The sequence below is a fragment of the Salvia miltiorrhiza genome, chromosome 8, assembly GCF_028751815.1.
Source record: "Salvia miltiorrhiza cultivar Shanhuang (shh) chromosome 8, IMPLAD_Smil_shh, whole genome shotgun sequence".
NCBI lineage: Eukaryota > Viridiplantae > Streptophyta > Magnoliopsida > Lamiales > Lamiaceae > Salvia > Salvia miltiorrhiza.
This window is the reverse complement of record NC_080394.1, coordinates 31,296,946-31,316,957: the sequence shown is the minus strand read 5'-3', so window position 1 is coordinate 31,316,957 and position 20,012 is coordinate 31,296,946. Positions and strand designations below refer to the sequence as shown.

The following is a 20,012-nucleotide window of genomic DNA, read 5'->3' as shown; positions in this document are numbered from 1 at the left end:
CTTAAAATTCAATTAATCATACTTCATTTAACAAAATTATTTAACATAAATAAATCTCTAACAAATTCATACTTAAAATTAATCATGCTTTATAATTAATCAAACAACTTTAATTTAAATTAATCAAACTCCAACTAATTATTAATTAGATTGTAAAAACAAATTTCAATATAATTTAACTAATTAAAATTAATCACACTTCACATATTATAAATCAATTAAAATTAATCAAATTAACATTAATTAGATTCTAACAAAATAATATTAAAAAACAAATTTTAAATTAATTAATCATACTTCAAATATTATAAATTAATTAAAATTAATCTAATTAATATTAATTTTAATCTAACAAAATAATTAATAAATAAATCAAATAATTAACGAGAACGAAAGCGTACGGTAGTGGTCGGCGGTGGCGATGGCGGTGTCGGCAACGGCGCGGCGTCGTTCAACTAATTAAATGTTAAAGAAATAAATTAATTAAATGTGAAAGTGAGAGATAAAGAGAAAGAGAGAGAAATTATAATACCTGCAGGGGTGGCTGGCCGGCGGTGGTGGACTGACGGCGGCGGCTGGCGGTCGGCGGCGGCTGCTGGGTCGGCGAGGAGGCGCGGCAGGGGGAGGGAGAAGGGTTTGAGGGCTGCGCGTGGGTTCTGTGAAAGAAAAGGGGATCTAAAGTCGTTTCTTATTTAAAGAATTACCGGCGGCATTTTGCCGCCGCTAATTAACGGCGGCAATGTCGCCGTTAATCTACATTTTTTTTAAAATTAAAGTTAAATTAAATTAATTTGAAATTACCGGCGGCGAGCCGCCTCTAATTACCGGCGGTGATAATGCCGCCGGTAATAACGCCGTTAAAGAAAAAAACCGATCCGCCTTCTTTCGGCGTCGTTGGGCCGCCGATAATTACCGACGGGCGTTTCGCCGCCGGTAATTTCCCCGGTAATGCTCGGTTTTTTTGTAGTGCAATTAGATGTTTCCCGGCCAAGTTCTTGTATTTATTATGGAAATAAAGATTTGTAATGATTATATTGTAGAATTTGAATCACGGTCATCAAGTTTTTGAATCAAATCAGTTGTCACAGCCCACTATCCCAATGACGGGTTAACCGGGGTTATGACTTGGGATGAACAATAAGAAACGGAAATTAAAGGGGATTTACTAAGTAACCAACATTAATAACAAACTAGTGGTATATATATATATAACCACTTGGGTAATTCACAAACGAGTCTGCCATAACGACTAGACCCCAACTGAAAGTTAATTAAAATGAAGTAGTAATAAGTTCAAGTAGAAATGATAAATAAGTCAGAGTGTTTGCAGCGAAAAAAAACGTGTGAGTTATGCATATGGAGATGCATACTCAAGGTTTCATTACATAAACATCAAAAGGGAAATCCGCTCAACACCGATCCATTCCATCGCCTGCTCAACCTGCACATTTAGAAATACATGCAGGGCTGAGTATAAAAATACTCAGTGACATAAGCCGAAAATACAACATGCATACATATATAAATTGAACTGCCAACAGTAACACACAGGGGTTTTCTTGAATGACCTGCGCTTACTAAAACATTTCATTCATTTTCATAAAGGTGGATGCGCATCCCATTTTCAGTCTATATGATCCATATCTGTCCTTTCTGTCACGCGCCGGGAAGGAGGCCTCCTTACCACGGACGCCAAGACCGGTCGCAAGCGACTCGCGGTCTCCATGAGTGTACACGTTAACCCTAGCTAGCGACCTTTGTCTAGCATAGGATCCCAATTGGATTTCCTTTAAAGTTGGCGAACCAACACAGATAGGATACATATAAAAACATAAACATTTTGGCAGTCAATCATTTCATAAACATTTCATTTTCATAACATTTTCATTTTCATAAAGGGCATTAAACATATAAGCATTTCATAAGAACTGAATAAATAGTCAAAACATATCATGCATATATATTCGCATATGAGGCCTACGTCACGCAGGGGATCTCTATATACGTAATAATAAAATAATGCCCACCTCAATTGTTCTTAAAGCTGGCGTGGAGTCGTTTCTTCTTCGGCTTCACTTTCTGTCGCCCGGACCTTCATTGATGAAGAGTCGATAAGTTCGTGAAGAAATTGTCATAAGACAAAGTCTAATTCTACGTGCCTAGGGTATCTTTTAATGTTTTAGGGTTCTAGCATCCATAATTCGTTACATTAAAGACAGTCAAAAATCAATCATACCTCGTCTAATCTCATTCAAACACATAGGCAACACAAACACATAAGGCACATAAGAATCACAATCAAACATCATCAAAACATGCTCTGTTTTTACACTGACTCAACTTCAAAATTTAATCTGTTCTGACTCCGACATCTCCTGGACTCTAGACTCATACCAAAAGAAAGATCTTCGAGTCTAGTTTCATATAAAAAAAAAGTAGAGTCGAAAACTCCAAGTGGTTTGAGAGATATGACGTTTTTACCACGATCTACCATGTTCGGCAGTTTTGAACAATCGAAAACTTGGATTTTTGAAAAATAGTAAACGTTGTCAAACTGGGCTCAACTTTGGTGGATATCTAGCTAACACAATAAGGTTAATACCATAAAAATTTGGAAATCTAGATCACACAGGAAGCTACTGAAATGAATGACTCTTTCCTCTGTTCTCTGAAATTCTCGGTAGTAATGTGCAGTTTAGGTTTTGCATTTTAAAGAAGTATCAAACGAAGTTGGAATGGCTTGAAATTTTACCAGGGTACTCAAGACTCATGTAGGGACTTGCTATAAAATTGTCAAATCTATTAGACATCGACAAACCGTCGATCACAGTAGGTCAGTAGGCCTACGAAATTCATATTTATAAGTCCTTAAAAAAATAATTTATATAAATCAAGAAATAAGAGTTTAATCCCAAAAATATTCATTAAAAGTCCATCATAATTTAAATAAAAGAACGGACCTCATTTAAAATAAATAGTCCCAAACTCGTTACGCACATATACTAAATCTTTCATGAAACATCCTTTAAAATAAACTTTGATACATAGAAAATAATTCAACAACTTGAGCTCTTAAGAGGTTGTTTTGCAACAGACATCAAATCTGCCTCGGATCTCCAAATGAGGCTCCAAAAGACATTCTGGAAACTAGACATTTCAAGGATCATTCTCCAATTTGAATCGAATGAAAAAAAATTCAAACGAGCAAGATATGCCCTCTCAAAGATGGGTATTTAACAAGCAAAAATCTGAAAATTTCAGATTTCCAGATTACAACCAAGTCAGTGGGCTTTCTTTAAAAATTCATATCTCCCTTTACAAAACTCCACTGGGAACCCCAAGGGTCAATCTGGAAACTAGGGAGAGATCATAACACTCTACAGTTGGATTTACTCCAAGAACATTCATGGTTTAGAAGATATGACTGTCTAAAGTTCAGTGCACAAAAAGAGTTCAAGTTTGGCAGATTTAGAACATAAATCAGAAAAACCACTTTAGGCTTCACCAAAAATTCTAAAACTGAACAAGTAAGTTCCCAACATGTCAGTGAATATTCAGTAGAAAGATAGGCTTGAGAATCAAAGATTTAAGTCGGCCTTTGCCACCTAAAAGTCGTAGGTTTGTAAAATCTACTGGATGGTACAAGGAATAAGAACTAGATTTCAAGAATTTATACCGGTTGTTTCCCTTACTCAAAAATGGTGAGACCGATGTCAAAAGAAAGATACGGGAGTCTAGAGTGACATATTCAAGTTTCAAAGGTTTTCACCGATTGAAACTTTACTTATGGCCTCCCAAAGATTGTTTACCAAAAATGTATTCCAGATAGGCAGTGATGTTTACAAATTCATAAATAAATCATAAGAGCTCCAAACCTTCTGAAATTTTACCAAAGTATAGAAAACATATGAAAGATGATACACAATTAATTTGGGAATTTTTGGGAACCGTTTGGATGGCTGTAATCGCCTTGCAAAACACTGCCGAGCAGTGTGCTTATGGCAGATTCGCTGCCTTACCTCATGCACGGTTTTCACCCAATAAACTCTACCAAAATAATCATCCAAAATCATAAAACATATCCTCACATAATATAGCACACAAATGTGTAAAAATCCATGGCCATAAAGCATTTTCAGTTGAGAAAAAGCAAAGAAAAACTCCCCCTCGAAGCACAACCTTCACTCTATAGTTTTCCCACACTCTCCCTTGCTTTGCTACTTCTCTTGGGGCTTCAAAGGCTTCTATGGAGTGTGATAATGGTGGGAGAAAAGTTGTGAGAGTGGGAGAAAGATTGTAGTGGTGGGGGAAAAGGAGTAGTGTGGTGGAAAGGTAGGAGTAGTGGTAGGGAAAAGATTAGTGGTAGGGAAAAGAAAATATTAGTGGTGGTAGGGAAAAAGATTAGTGGTAGGGAAAAGAAAATATTAGTGGAGGATAATGGGGTGTTACATTAAGTAAATATAAAAATGTGGTGTAGTAATAACCCATGTGTAAAAAAAATATATATATATGTAAGACTAATCATCAATTGATAAAATGCTAGAGCATAAAACTCTTGTGATCAAAATTAGAATAAATAGCACTAACATTAGTGCTCTCTCTCAATTTATAAATACATCATAGGAAAATAATTTGAGAAAAATATTGATGGAAAATTTTTATAACTCATCATTCCTAAATTTCTCGGTAAAAATAAATAAATACATAAATTTTTTTTTTTCGATTTGAAAACTCAAAATAAATCTTTAAGCTCCATCATTCTCTTAATGGACTCAAAATATATTTTGAGTGCATCATCCGTTGAAATAAAAATAAAAATAAATTATCACGTATGTAATCATCAAATTCACATAAGTCCGTATTTTATTAATGGATGCTGAACCCTAATTACCATAAGAAATCCTTAAATCAATAATTAAAAGTCTATAATCCTTAATAAAAAGTCGGGGCATTACATACTATCCCCCTTAACATAAATTTCGTCCCGAAATTTGTACCTCAGAAAATAACTTTGAGTACTTCACTTTCCTGTTAGACGGTAGTCTATTATTGACCATGATATATTCATAGGTCCCTTACTATCGGTATTGACTTAGTCCTTAGTACCTGAACTTCCCGATCTAAGATAGATTTGGATCTTCCTTCGTAACTCAAATATTGACTAATAATAATGTTGTTCTTATGGATCATATGCTTTGAATCGTAAACATACTTCTCTATTTGCGACACATGGGATACATTACGCACATTCTCAAAGCTTAGCGCTAACGCCAACCAGTAAGTTATTGGGTCTATCCTTTCTACAATCTCGTATGAGCCTATAAAACGGGTTTAGGTTTACCCTTTACACCGAATCTAACGATTCCATCTTGATGGAGAAACCTTCAGAAAAATTTTCTTTACATCCTCAAACTATAGGTCCTTTCGGCGCTTGTCAGCATATGACTTCTGTCTATCCTGGGCCTCCTTGATTCCTTTTTCTGATTTGACGGACGATCTCAATCATCTCGCCATTTCATCCCAACAAAGTGGTGATCTATATTTCCTCAGGTATAACGCCTCATTTGCCAATCTATCGATAGTCGATTGATAACTGGTATTATATGTCTCACAATGAGTGGCAAAAACATGTTCTCAGCTTTCACCCCGGTTTAGCTCGGTCGTCCTCAACATACCTTATTAATAATTTCTATGTCGTTTAAGCGGAACTATAATGACTAATATCTCTAGAGCATTCTTAAGGCAACTTAAACAGTTTGTAAGGAGACCAACCATTTCGAGCATGTAGGCAATCAGCCTAAAACGCCGTTATAAACTTTTATTCATTCATCGAAGGAATCTCGAGTCATGTGGGCATTGACTGCCCCCTTTCGTGACAACCTTTGCTTAAGTATGATGGATTCGAAAAAAATCCATCTCGACAACGAAATTCATTGGTTCGTTAAGGGCTCAGTTTGTCCCAAACACGACATTAAGCTTGACTTTATGAGCTCGAAGACTCAAAGTAACAATGTGATATGTTGTAAAACCTTCACTTGCTAGCACGCAAGACATATTTCAACAAATGAGGTTACATCTCGTTTCATTCCTCCTAACTAGAATTTTTCTAGATCTTAATACATCTTAGTACTTCCTGGTGACAGTATATGGGTGCCATGGCTTTATCTTATTCTTAAGTTCATTGTCATGGACATGCATATCTTCCCTTCAAAGAAGATAGTATTATCTGATTCGTCGTTGTAATTCTTGAAACTTCTTATCCTTATTCTTCCTCGTAGCTTCTCCATCTTTTTGTCCTTCCTTTTTGCTTCTACCACCATTTTTCTCAAACTGGGTATTGTCGCAATAACACTCGCTATTGTATTAGGTGGTTTAATCACTTCTATCCTCATCTTGTCAAAGTTTTTAATGAGTTCATCTTCCCTCGTGAGAAAGTATCCTAACTTAGACGAGACTTTAGGACTCAATGCATCGGCTACTACATTGGTCTTGCCTGGGTGGTAGTTAATACCACAATCATAATCCTTTACTAGTTCGAGCCATATTCTTTGTCTCATGTTCAGATCCCTTTGCTTGAAAAAAAATATTTCAAGCTTTTATGATCGGTGAATATCTCACACCTAACTCCGTATAGGTGATGTCTCCATATTTTCAGTGCATGCACCACTGCAGCTAATTCTAAATCATGGGTTGGATAATTCAGTTCATGTGGTCTAAGTTGTCGCGATGCATATGCTATCACCTTTCCCTCTTGCATTAACACACAACCTAGTCCATTTTTCGACGCATCCGTGTAGATCACATATTCCCTGTCTGGTTCTGGAACTGCTAGCACTGGTGCAGTAGTTAACATGTCCTTGAGCTGCTGAAAACTTCTCTCGCACTCATCAGTCCAAGTATACTTGATTCCTTTCCCAAGTAACTGCGTCATTGGTCTTGCTATTTTTGAAAATCCTTCAATGAATCTTCGATAGTAGCCAGCTAATCCTAAGAAACTTCTTATCTCATTTGGAGTTGTTGGTGACCTCCATCCTTGTACTGCTTCAACCTTGATACCTTCTGACCTTAAGCCAAATCTCACATTTAGTGAATTTGATATAAAGACATTCACCCCTTAGTGTTTGCAACGCGATTCTCAATGTTTCTTATATTCTTCTTAATCTTGGAGTAGATAAGGATATCGTCTTTGAATACCAAGATGGACTTATCCAAGTAAGGATAGAATGCTCTGTTCATGAGGTCCATGAACACCACTGGCGCGTTTATTAATCCGAACGGCACAACTACGAATTCGTAGTGATCATATCTTATTCGGAAAGCCGTTTTGGGTATATCTTCATGTCTAACTTTTAACTGATGATACCCAAACTTCAAATCGATCTTAAAGATTACACTCACGCCTTTGAGTTGGTCGAATAAATAATCCTCAAGGTGCCTTCCTTCTTCTTGACAAATAACACAGGCGCTTTCCATGGGATACACTAGGTTTGATAAAACCTAGGTCCAATAATTCCTGTAATTGGATCTTTAGCTCCTCCAATTCCCTTGGAGCCATCCTATAAGGTGCCTTGGATACCGGTGCTGATCCTGGTTCAAAATCGATGGTAAATTCTACTTGTCTATCGAGTGGCAGCCCTGGTAAATTTTTTGAAAAATATCTCAGAATTCCCGTACAATCTCTACGTCTTCAATTATCCCTTTGGTCTCAACTCCTCCGATCAGGTATACCAGGAAAGCTTGGCAGTCTATCTTGTTCATCATCTTCCTCGCTTGTAAGGCTGAAATAATTGGTATCCTGTTCCCCAGGTTTATCTCAAAGCATCCATCCCCGAAAAGTTAAAAGCAATCTTCCGCTCCTTGCATAAAACTGTGGCGTAGTTCTTAGCTAACCAGTCAATCCCTAGGATTACATCAATGTCCTATATTGTATAAACTGCAAGTTGTTTACTATGACCTTAAATGATCCTATGTTTACCTCTTGGTTTGAGTAAGCATGTGTTTCTATCGTCGCCCCTCCTATGGGTAAAGAATTTCTCATGTCCAGATTAGCCCTTTTCAGGTATGAGTTTTAGGGTATTTGCACATGCACTTGCAGAGAAAGAATGCGAGGCACCCGTATCGAACAGAAGTATAACAGGTGTGTTGAGTAGCGTGCCCATACTTATTAGGTTTCCTTGTTTGCTTCCTTATTTATTCTTGTGCGGGGCATAGGTTCTAACTTAAGGGGGTTGTGGTGGATAGAGTAGTTGTTGGCCTAGAATGACCCTAAATGGTTGTGCTTGACCCGGTTGATTTGATCTTCACATCCCTCCTTGTGGCCTCGCTTGGAAATCTTTAGCAAAATGGCCCTTCTGACCATATTTAAAACATGTATTACTATCATCCAAACATATATCATAATATGACTTGGAAAACTTCGGCCATGGAGGTACCCCAGGCTGGCCCTACTTATCCTTAGCAGGTCCTATGTTTGTTTGATGTCCTTGTCCTTGCCTTTGGGCACTATGTTTCCTACCAAGGCCTCTTGCCATTTCGACTATCATAGTAGTCTTGCCTTCGTCCTTGATCATTTGCTTCCTGAGTTGAGTTTGGGTCGGGCAAATCTCGGGCCTACTACCTCGGCGTCCAGAGCTTGGCTGAACAATTCAGAGTTCATAAACTCAGTATAATTGTCGAGTACCTTAGGCCGGAGTGAAACTTGTCTATCATCTTTTCTTCTATGTCCACCTACTGTGGGGCCTAACGGACATGCTGCAGAAAATATGGTCATACTTGGTCATATCCCATCTTGTTTTGCTTTGGATTAAACACTTCTTTTCCTTTCCTCTTATAACGGCTATTAGAAATATAATTGTCATATACCCCCGTCTGAAAATCTTCTAAGACAAGTCTGACAGCTCTTCTTGAGTCATCGCTTTTCTTTTGGCCTTCAACCAAAATCTGCAAATTCAGTCAATTGGAATGCAACACAGAAAGTCGTTCATGTACGCAAACACTATATTACGGTCTCAATTTGGATTCTGAATTTCTATCATAATGAATGGTCGATAATATTCATAGGACAAAGACTAATCTCAACTAATTTAAACACAATGAGAGACAACTATACAAAGCTATAGTTTGGGTGGTATACTAGGTCAGTAGACTAATACTTCTTAGTCTTATCGATAAAGGGAATCTACTATGACAACTCACGAGTTGCAAGGCTCAAAATCAACACAACATCAAAGCAAGGTGTTGTAGAAATTGTTCAAGAGATTCAAAAGAATGACCAGAGGGTATGAAATGATTAACTACAAGGTCGAACAAAATGACCTCGAGTAAGAACCCGTCTGGCTTTTCAACCGAAAGTTGAAACATATAGGTTTTCAACCCAAAAGACGTCTACTGAGATTTGGATCATGTGGACTGGCCAGGTCCAACATCATCACTTCCCAGTCACACGGGAAACATTGTCCCGAACTTGAGAAGTCGTGGACATACTATACATAACGAAACTTGAGTTCGTAGTGGCAGCTTAAAGCTCAAACTTAAGGTTCTAGTCCTATTGAACTAGACTCTTATTCCCCAAGGTCTACATACAGACAGTCGAACCATATTTTCTTATATAACTTGTAGTCCCAAAGACATGGGCAACAGTCCAAAGGCGTGTATACTGAGCTATAACAATTCTTATGTCGTCATCAAAAGCTATACTAAAATCCCGATATGCCCGGGTAGTCTCTGCTGGGTCAAACGCGGAGCTTTCCTAACTATCGGAATATGCCTGGACGTAACCCTCTTTAATAGATAAGGGAAAGTGTGAGTCTTCTTATACGTAAGTAGACGTAAAACTCTTAAATGTACAAGGTTATGAACATATTATGCATAACAAAACATAAGTTTCATTAATACAACTAAACTTATTTTAAGGTCTTCTATTCTAGTGGACTCGGATCCCATTTCCCATGTATGTCACAAATATATATATAACCCGCAAACAATCAAATCACGCCCTTTTTATAATCTATCGTGTAACATAAGTCGATTCGATGTTCCATCGTGTGTAAACATTCGAACGTAGAGACTTATGCTTAAACCCTTGATGCAATGTTTGCCTTGAATTCATCTTGTATCATCATTCCGTGCTTTTCCTTCAACGCGTACATGTCTTTTCATTCCTCTTTGTAATTCAAAAGAACCATTGTTTTCTTGTGGAAGCTGAAATGCTCTAAGTTCTCTATCATTCTTCTAAATCATCACTTCAAGAATCTAGATTGTAGAGATATCCTACTAATCCAGCAGTCTATGTTCTTTTAGAATCGTGATCATGCAACTTATAGCAATCTATGTTTTCTGGGGAAAGCATGTGTCAATTCTCTATCATTCTTCTTATTATATCATCATAACTGCAATGATATGCCATGAAAGGCAAAACATTCAACATTTCATCATAGCATGCTCTTTACATAAACATCTTCATGAAACAGTTTAGAATAATAACATCTTTAAAACGTTGTAACTGCAGTTACCTTTTTCCTTGATTGAGCACGATGCAATGGAGTGTTGAGCGGTGTCGTATTAACCCACGTATGTCTAGTGAATCAAACTAGACTTGGCTTTTTAGAATAAGGTTTCTAGTGCCAGAGCAAACGAACTGCTCTGATACCACTCTGTCACAGCCCACTATCCCAATGACGGGTTAACCGGGGTTATGACTTGGGATGAACAATAAGAAACGGAAATTAAAGGGGATTTACTAAGTAACCAACATTAATAACAAACTAGTGGTATATATATATATAACCACTTGGGTAATTCACAAACGAGTCTGCCATAACGACTAGACCCCAACTGAAAGTTAATTAAAATGAAGTAGTAATAAGTTCAAGTAGAAATGATAAATAAGTCAGAGTGTTTGCAGCGAAAAAAAACGTGTGAGTTATGCATATGGAGATGCATACTCAAGGTTTCATTACATAAACATCAAAAGGGAAATCCGCTCAACACCGATCCATTCCATCGCCTGCTCAACCTGCACATTTAGAAATACATGCAGGGCTGAGTATAAAAATACTCAGTGACATAAGCCGAAAATACAACATGCATACATATATAAATTGAACTGCCAACAGTAACACACAGGGGTTTTCTTGAATGACCTGCGCTTACTAAAACATTTCATTCATTTTCATAAAGGTGGATGCGCATCCCATTTTCAGTCTATATGATCCATATCTGTCCTTTCTGTCACGCGCCGGGAAGGAGGCCTCCTTACCACGGACGCCAAGACCGGTCGCAAGCGACTCGCGGTCTCCATGAGTGTACACGTTAACCCTAGCTAGCGACCTTTGTCTAGCATAGGATCCCAATTGGATTTCCTTTAAAGTTGGCGAACCAACACAGATAGGATACATATAAAAACATAAACATTTTGGCAGTCAATCATTTCATAAACATTTCATTTTCATAACATTTTCATTTTCATAAAGGGCATTAAACATATAAGCATTTCATAAGAACTGAATAAATAGTCAAAACATATCATGCATATATATTCGCATATGAGGCCTACGTCACGCAGGGGATCTCTATATACGTAATAATAAAATAATGCCCACCTCAATTGTTCTTAAAGCTGGCGTGGAGTCGTTTCTTCTTCGGCTTCACTTTCTGTCGCCCGGACCTTCATTGATGAAGAGTCGATAAGTTCGTGAAGAAATTGTCATAAGACAAAGTCTAATTCTACGTGCCTAGGGTATCTTTTAATGTTTTAGGGTTCTAGCATCCATAATTCGTTACATTAAAGACAGTCAAAAATCAATCATACCTCGTCTAATCTCATTCAAACACATAGGCAACACAAACACATAAGGCACATAAGAATCACAATCAAACATCATCAAAACATGCTCTGTTTTTACACTGACTCAACTTCAAAATTTAATCTGTTCTGACTCCGACATCTCCTGGACTCTAGACTCATACCAAAAGAAAGATCTTCGAGTCTAGTTTCATATAAAAAAAAGTAGAGTCGAAAACTCCAAGTGGTTTGAGAGATATGACGTTTTTACCACGATCTACCATGTTCGGCAGTTTTGAACAATCGAAAACTTGGATTTTTGAAAAATAGTAAACGTTGTCAAACTGGGCTCAACTTTGGTGGATATCTAGCTAACACAATAAGGTTAATACCATAAAAATTTGGAAATCTAGATCACACAGGAAGCTACTGAAATGAATGACTCTTTCCTCTGTTCTCTGAAATTCTCGGTAGTAATGTGCAGTTTAGGTTTTGCATTTTAAAGAAGTATCAAACGAAGTTGGAATGGCTTGAAATTTTACCAGGGTACTCAAGACTCATGTAGGGACTTGCTATAAAATTGTCAAATCTATTAGACATCGACAAACCGTCGATCACAGTAGGTCAGTAGGCCTACGAAATTCATATTTATAAGTCCTTAAAAAAATAATTTATATAAATCAAGAAATAAGAGTTTAATCCCAAAAATATTCATTAAAAGTCCATCATAATTTAAATAAAAGAACGGACCTCATTTAAAATAAATAGTCCCAAACTCGTTACGCACATATACTAAATCTTTCATGAAACATCCTTTAAAATAAACTTTGATACATAGAAAATAATTCAACAACTTGAGCTCTTAAGAGGTTGTTTTGCAACAGACATCAAATCTGCCTCGGATCTCCAAATGAGGCTCCAAAAGACATTCTGGAAACTAGACATTTCAAGGATCATTCTCCAATTTGAATCGAATGAAAAAAAATTCAAACGAGCAAGATATGCCCTCTCAAAGATGGGTATTTAACAAGCAAAAATCTGAAAATTTCAGATTTCCAGATTACAACCAAGTCAGTGGGCTTTCTTTAAAAATTCATATCTCCCTTTACAAAACTCCACTGGGAACCCCAAGGGTCAATCTGGAAACTAGGGAGAGATCATAACACTCTACAGTTGGATTTACTCCAAGAACATTCATGGTTTAGAAGATATGACTGTCTAAAGTTCAGTGCACAAAAAGAGTTCAAGTTTGGCAGATTTAGAACATAAATCAGAAAAACCACTTTAGGCTTCACCAAAAATTCTAAAACTGAACAAGTAAGTTCCCAACATGTCAGTGAATATTCAGTAGAAAGATAGGCTTGAGAATCAAAGATTTAAGTCGGCCTTTGCCACCTAAAAGTCGTAGGTTTGTAAAATCTACTGGATGGTACAAGGAATAAGAACTAGATTTCAAGAATTTATACCGGTTGTTTCCCTTACTCAAAAATGGTGAGACCGATGTCAAAAGAAAGATACGGGAGTCTAGAGTGACATATTCAAGTTTCAAAGGTTTTCACCGATTGAAACTTTACTTATGGCCTCCCAAAGATTGTTTACCAAAAATGTATTCCAGATAGGCAGTGATGTTTACAAATTCATAAATAAATCATAAGAGCTCCAAACCTTCTGAAATTTTACCAAAGTATAGAAAACATATGAAAGATGATACACAATTAATTTGGGAATTTTTGGGAACCGTTTGGATGGCTGTAATCGCCTTGCAAAACACTGCCGAGCAGTGTGCTTATGGCAGATTCGCTGCCTTACCTCATGCACGGTTTTTCACCCAATAAACTCTACCAAAATAATCATCCAAAATCATAAAACATATCCTCACATAATATAGCACACAAATGTGTAAAAATCCATGGCCATAAAGCATTTTCAGTTGAGAAAAAGCAAAGAAAAACTCCCCCTCGAAGCACAACCTTCACTCTATAGTTTTCCCACACTCTCCCTTGCTTTGCTACTTCTCTTGGGGCTTCAAAGGCTTCTATGGAGTGTGATAATGGTGGGAGAAAAGTTGTGAGAGTGGGAGAAAGATTGTAGTGGTGGGGGAAAAGGAGTAGTGTGGTGGAAAGGTAGGAGTAGTGGTAGGGAAAAAGATTAGTGGTAGGGAAAAGAAAATATTAGTGGTGGTAGGGAAAAAGATTAGTGGTAGGGAAAAGAAAATATTAGTGGAGGATAATGGGGTGTTACATTAAGTAAATATAAAAATGTGGTGTAGTAATAACCCATGTGTAAAAAAAAATATATATATATGTAAGACTAATCATCAATTGATAAAATGCTAGAGCATAAAACTCTTGTGATCAAAATTAGAATAAATAGCACTAACATTAGTGCTCTCTCTCAATTTATAAATACATCATAGGAAAATAATTTGAGAAAAATATTGATGGAAAATTTTTATAACTCATCATTCCTAAATTTCTCGGTAAAAATAAATAAATACATAAATTTTTTTTTTTCGATTTGAAAACTCAAAATAAATCTTTAAGCTCCATCATTCTCTTAATGGACTCAAAATATATTTTGAGTGCATCATCCGTTGAAATAAAAATAAAAATAAATTATCACGTATGTAATCATCAAATTCACATAAGTCCGTATTTTATTAATGGATGCTGAACCCTAATTACCATAAGAAATCCTTAAATCAATAATTAAAAGTCTATAATCCTTAATAAAAAGTCGGGGCATTACATCAGTAACATATCAAACCTACCAAAATCAATTAAGACAGAAACATCATTAAATAAACAACTTAATTTGTACGATTGTGGTGGAAGTTCGTAACAAATAAGAAGTAAATCGTAAATACATATATGTACGAATTGTTAGACAAATTATTACGAATGTAGTCTGAAAAGTTACTGTGAATTACTTTATTAAAAAGTGTTGTAAATAACAATTGTAAGGCAAATCCTTACAAATATCTAAACAACGATTACAAATCTGAATAAACAAAAAGTTAGATCCCCGGCATCAGTTCGTAGAATATGCGAATTCTGATGCAATTGTAAAGTGGGAACAAAAACAACGATTACGAACAACAACACAACACCGTACGAATCAGAATAAACAAAAATAACGATTACTTCATTACGAATATAGTTTGAAAAGTTAATGTGAATTACTTTATTAAAAAGTGTTTTAAATAAAATTGTAAGGCAAATCCTTACGAATATATAAACAACGATTACAAATCGGAATAAACAAAAACTTAGTTCCTCGACATCAGTTCGTAGATTATGTGAATTCCGATGCAATTGTAAAGCGGAAACAAAAACAACGATTACGAACAACAACACAATAACGTACGAATTGGGATAAACAAAACTTAGTGTTACAAATTATAGATATACTTGAATATGGAAAGAAATATTTTATTAATTACCTAAATCTTCCTAACCATTTCTAAATTCTGAAATTACTTTGACAACCTTCATTTTAATAGGATTGTAATTCTAGGCTTCATCCTATGGATGAGATTGGTTCATATTTTATACTTTAATAGTGTTTTTATTATAGTCCTTTTTATGAATGAGATTGGTTCCTATTTTATACATTTAACTATGTTTTATTATAGCTCTCCTCTATATATGTTATATATGTGTATATATATACATGTCACTATTTCCCAAGAGAGAGTACGCAATCTTATTCAAAGAGATTTTCAGTTCTAAGAAAATCGATAACCTAGCTTGCTCATATACATCTCAATTGAGATTTGGAAAATGATGTTGGAAATAAAGCCAAAATATTAACAATTGTGTTTTGCGGTCGGAAGCTAAAATTGACATTTGTAAAAATGTTTTCCGTTTACTTTTTCTGGTTCTGTTGTTACCCACATTAATCAAAAATTTAAATTGTATATTTTGCTAGGCAAAATCATACCCCAATCATGTATGACATAATTTAATTAGACTGAGATAGTATCATCATGTCCTTCATTAATTAATCAACCGAACCGATTGATAATTGCATGCGAGGTAGCAACATAAAATAAACTTCACTTCAAATTATTAAAGGCTCGGGTTGACTTAATTAGCAGTAGTATAAAAAGACAGCTATTATTGAGTGTTCATCCACATGGCATCAGCAGTAGATTGGATTAACACGACTTCTTTCGTTTTCCCACCCTTCTTTTATTATTTTCTACAAGGATACCAATACCATGTATTTTTTAATAGTTAATCCGATATGAATAGAAAAATATTCTAAATTATCCACACATGCATTGGGGTGAGATTAACACAATCCAACTTTTCTTTTCTTTTTGTGCATGGCAACAACATACCCGAATTCACAAAAAGCGCTTAGATTATAAAATAAAATGCTTAATAATCTTTTAAGAGCATCTATACTGCTGTCTGTTACTCAATTTCTAAAATACTTTGTTACAACAACTATACAATCTCTACTCACAATATCTCTTCATCAATAATGCTACTTCAAAACTCATTATATTAATGAGTCCCATTATATTTTATTTCAATTTCACGAATTTGCTATAAATTTTTTTATTAACATATTATACCTTTGTGAAATATTCAAAAAAATGCATATTATTCTAATCATTTTATATGTTCCTTCCTATTTGAGTATATATTTTTTTTCTTTATATTTATGATATCGTATAACTATAAGAGTAATTGTGTTATTCATTATTGCAAATGCTATTATCAAACAAGGAGTACTAATTAAATCGTTATTCTTTTTTTAAATCTTTTTTGTTTTTAATTTTTTTTCTTGTGATTTATTTTCATCAGAGATATCATATTTTATCTTGTTAATATCTTTTTTTAATGTTTCTTTTTTCTTCCGATATTCTGCATATTTGATATTAATTACGATTCCTACAAATCAAGTTTTACGAGAAAAAAAAGAATGATAGAAAAATTGTTACAGTAAAAAAAAAAAGCTTTTGAATGAAAGTGGTAAAGCCATGGAAAGCACAATATCATGCAAAACACAATATTATCAATGATTCAATCGAAGCCATCTAAATTATTTGTAGTGCTTGCTATGGATAACATGACAATGTTTTGGATTTATGGAATTGGCCTCGTACTGAAGGAAATAAAATTTTGAATTATTAAGGAAAGATTATGAATAATCCTTTCCTTAATAATTAGCATGGGGTAATTATGTAAATTGTAAATTTAATTAAAATAAACTTAATTTATAATTTATAAAAATATATAAAATGATAAAAAAAAGTTCAATTATGTGTGCACATATGTGCATTTATCATTATTCTTAATTATATCACGTCATGAACGAGCATTCGGCATTCCATATTCTGCGAAATGATTCCATAACTAAAAAGGAAAACAATAAAAGTAAAAATCTGACAGCGAGAATAAAATTGCAACCTTGGAAAGTGCAAAACCACTTTCCATCCTGCCCGAAAAAATAATTTGCTTTAAACGGTGTTTTTTATGACAACCGACCGACCTCAGAAAATATTACCGTTGGAACGGACACGTGGCGTCCACATGTCTCGCTGCATTCCTCCTTGGATTCTCTTTCTCTTCTCTCTTCCCTCCACACTCTCTGTATCACTTTGTCTCTTTCCTCATTCCTATTCTCAACTTTCTTCCCTCATTAATCTCTCTCTCTCCCGGTCTTCGTGTACAAATCGGAGAAACAAACATTCCCTCCGTCATTCTCTAATGGAATGTTCTGGAAACTAGACGATGACGTCATTTCCCGGCGGGCTGTGCTACTGCTTCATTCTCCTATCTGTTTTCGCTTCGGTCGGGTTTTTCTCCGGCAATGTATTGGCTGCGGCGACTGAATTCGACTTCGGAACACTGACGCTGTCCAGCATGAAGCTCCTCGGCGACGCCCACTTCAGCAACGGGAGCGCGAGGCTCACTCGCGACGTCACCGTCCCGTACTCCGGCGCCGGGAGGGTGCTATACTCGAAGCCGGTCAGTTTCCGGCGTCCAGGTAGCCGCTCGACGGCGAGCTTCTCCACATTCTTCTCGTTCTCCGTCACGAACCTGAACCCGTCCTCCATCGGCGGCGGACTGGCCTTCGTCATCTCGCCTGACGACGAGTTCGTCGGGGACGCCGGCGGTTTTCTTGGGCTCATGGAGGCGGAGGGCGCTCCCAACGGCGTGGTGGCCGTGGAGTTCGACACGATGATGGACGTGGAGTTCAAGGACATCAACGGGAATCACGTTGGTTTGGATCTGAACTCGATGATTTCCAGCAGAGTTACGGATTTGGGCGTCGTCGGGGTAGATTTGAAGAGCGGCGACCTGGTCAACTCATGGGTCGACTACTCCGGGTCAAATCGGACCATCAAGGTCTACGTGTCGTATTCCAATTTGAAGCCCAAGGAGCCCGTTTTGTCCGCCGCCGTCGATCTAGGTGAGTACATTTCCGACGATTTCATGTTTGTCGGATTCTCCGGGTCGACGCAGGGGAGCACCGAGGTTCACAGCATTGAGTGGTGGAGCTTCGCCTCGTCGTTCGACGAAACTCCGAGTTACAGCTCGTCCACGCCGCCGCCGCCCCCGCCAACTGCCAGTTTATTGAACCCGACGGCGGAGACAGTAAATCCGCCGCCGCCTCCCTCCGTAGCTCCTCCGCCTGAAAATAGTACATGGACGAGCGAAAGCAGCGGAAAATGCCACAACCAGCTGTGCAAAAGTGGGGCCGGGGCGGTTGTGGGGGTGGTCACCGCCGGCGCATTTGTACTAGGGTTCTGCGCTCTCGGACTAATCTGGGCTTACAACAAGAAATTCAAGAGGCAGAAAAAGGCGGACATTGTGGCGTCGGATGTGATCAAAACGCCCAAGGAATTCGGCTACAAGGAGCTGAGCGTGGCCACCAAGGGGTTCGATTCTAACCGAATAATCGGACACGGCGCCTTCGGCACCGTGTACAAGGGAATCCTCCCGAGCAGCGGCGACGTGGTGGCGGTGAAAAGGTGCACCCACGCGGGGCAGGGGAAAACAGAGTTTCTATCGGAGCTGTCGATAATCGGAACCCTAAGGCACAGAAATCTGGTGAAGCTTCAAGGGTGGTGCCACGACAAGGGCGAGAGCCTACTGGTGTACGACCTCATGTCCAACGGCAGCCTAGATAAGGCGCTGTTCGAGTCGAGGACGACGCTGCCGTGGCCGCACCGCCGCAAAATTCTCCTGGGCGTGGCCTCCGCGTTATCCTATCTGCATCAGGAATGCGAGAGTCAGGTAATCCACAGAGACATCAAGAGCAGCAACATCATGCTGGATGAGGGTTTCAACGCCAGATTAGGCGATTTCGGATTGGCGAGGCAGATCGAGCACGACAAGTCCCCCGATGCCACGGTGGCGGCGGGGACTATGGGCTACTTGGCTCCGGAATACCTTCTGACCGGGCGCGCGACGGATAAGACGGATGTTTTCAGCTACGGCGCGGTGGTGCTGGAGGTGGCGAGCGGGCGGCGGCCGATCGAGAAGGAGCCGAGTAGTAATCTGGTGGAATGGGTGTGGGGGTTGCACAGGGATGGGAATTTGGTGATGGCGGCGGATCCGAGGCTAGGGAATGAGTTTGAGGAATCGGATATGAGGAAGGTGATGCTGATCGGGCTGGCGTGCTCGCATCCGGACCCGATGGCGCGGCCGGCGATGAGGGCGGTGGTGCAGATGCTGGTGGGGGAGGCTGAGATTCCGGTGGTGCCTAGAACTAAGCCTACCTTGAGTTTCAGCACTTCGGACCTCCTCTTGACCCTGCAAGATAGCGTTTCTGATTTGAATGGGATGATCGCGCTCTCCACATCGTCTTCGGACCTCAGCTTCTCCGCCGACGCCGACGCCGACGCTGCTCTTCACTTGGTGTGAACTTCATGTTTTTCTCTTCTTTTATTTATTTATTCATTCATTTTATTTATTAGCTAGAGTGTATGTAAGTTTAATATTATAGGGTCATGCAATCAGCAATTTGCACAAAGCTTTTGATGTTATCTCTTCCGGCTCTAGGACTAGGTTTGAGTTTGGCAATCATTTTACTTATTACATATATACGTAAAAAAAGTCCACCACATATATTGTAACATATGGACAAGCAAAACAATAACGTGCCGTAATTTAAAATAGGGAAAAGTATCAATTAAGCCCCTGTCGTGGTGGCCCTTTTCACTTCTGGCCCCCTATACTCGAAGGGGTATCAACTAAACCCCTGAATT

The 20,012-nt window shown here is 37.9% G+C and overlaps 1 protein-coding gene and 2 long non-coding RNA genes across 3 annotated transcripts; 1 reads left to right on the top strand and 2 right to left on the bottom strand.

Annotated features, from left to right (window-relative positions):
• Positions 1–1,147: 1,147 nt before the first annotated feature.
• LOC130997698 (uncharacterized) lies at positions 1,148–4,080 on the bottom strand. The gene is made up of 2 exons (XR_009093160.1): positions 2,028–4,080; positions 1,148–1,441 (listed from the first exon to the last, which is right to left on the bottom strand). It is a non-coding gene; the product is annotated as an uncharacterized LOC130997698 (long non-coding RNA).
• Positions 4,081–10,720: 6,640 nt separating this feature from the next.
• On the bottom strand, positions 10,721–12,406 carry LOC130997697 (uncharacterized). Its single transcript, XR_009093159.1, has 2 exons — positions 11,601–12,406; positions 10,721–11,014 (listed from the first exon to the last, which is right to left on the bottom strand). It is a non-coding gene; the product is annotated as an uncharacterized LOC130997697 (long non-coding RNA).
• Positions 12,407–17,049: 4,643 nt separating this feature from the next.
• Positions 17,050–19,790, top strand: LOC130997695 (L-type lectin-domain containing receptor kinase VIII.1-like). Its single transcript, XM_057923098.1, has one exon. It carries the CDS (start codon positions 17,530–17,532, stop codon positions 19,666–19,668), a length of 2,139 nt encoding a protein of 712 aa, XP_057779081.1. The 5' UTR covers positions 17,050–17,529; the 3' UTR covers positions 19,669–19,790.
• Positions 19,791–20,012: the final 222 nt, after the last annotated feature.

What these genes read in the sequence shown, in the direction of transcription:
- LOC130997695 (XM_057923098.1), top strand. Translation starts at nt 17,530, where the DNA reads ATGACGTCATTTCCCGGCGGGCTGTGCTACTGCTTCATTCTCCTATCT.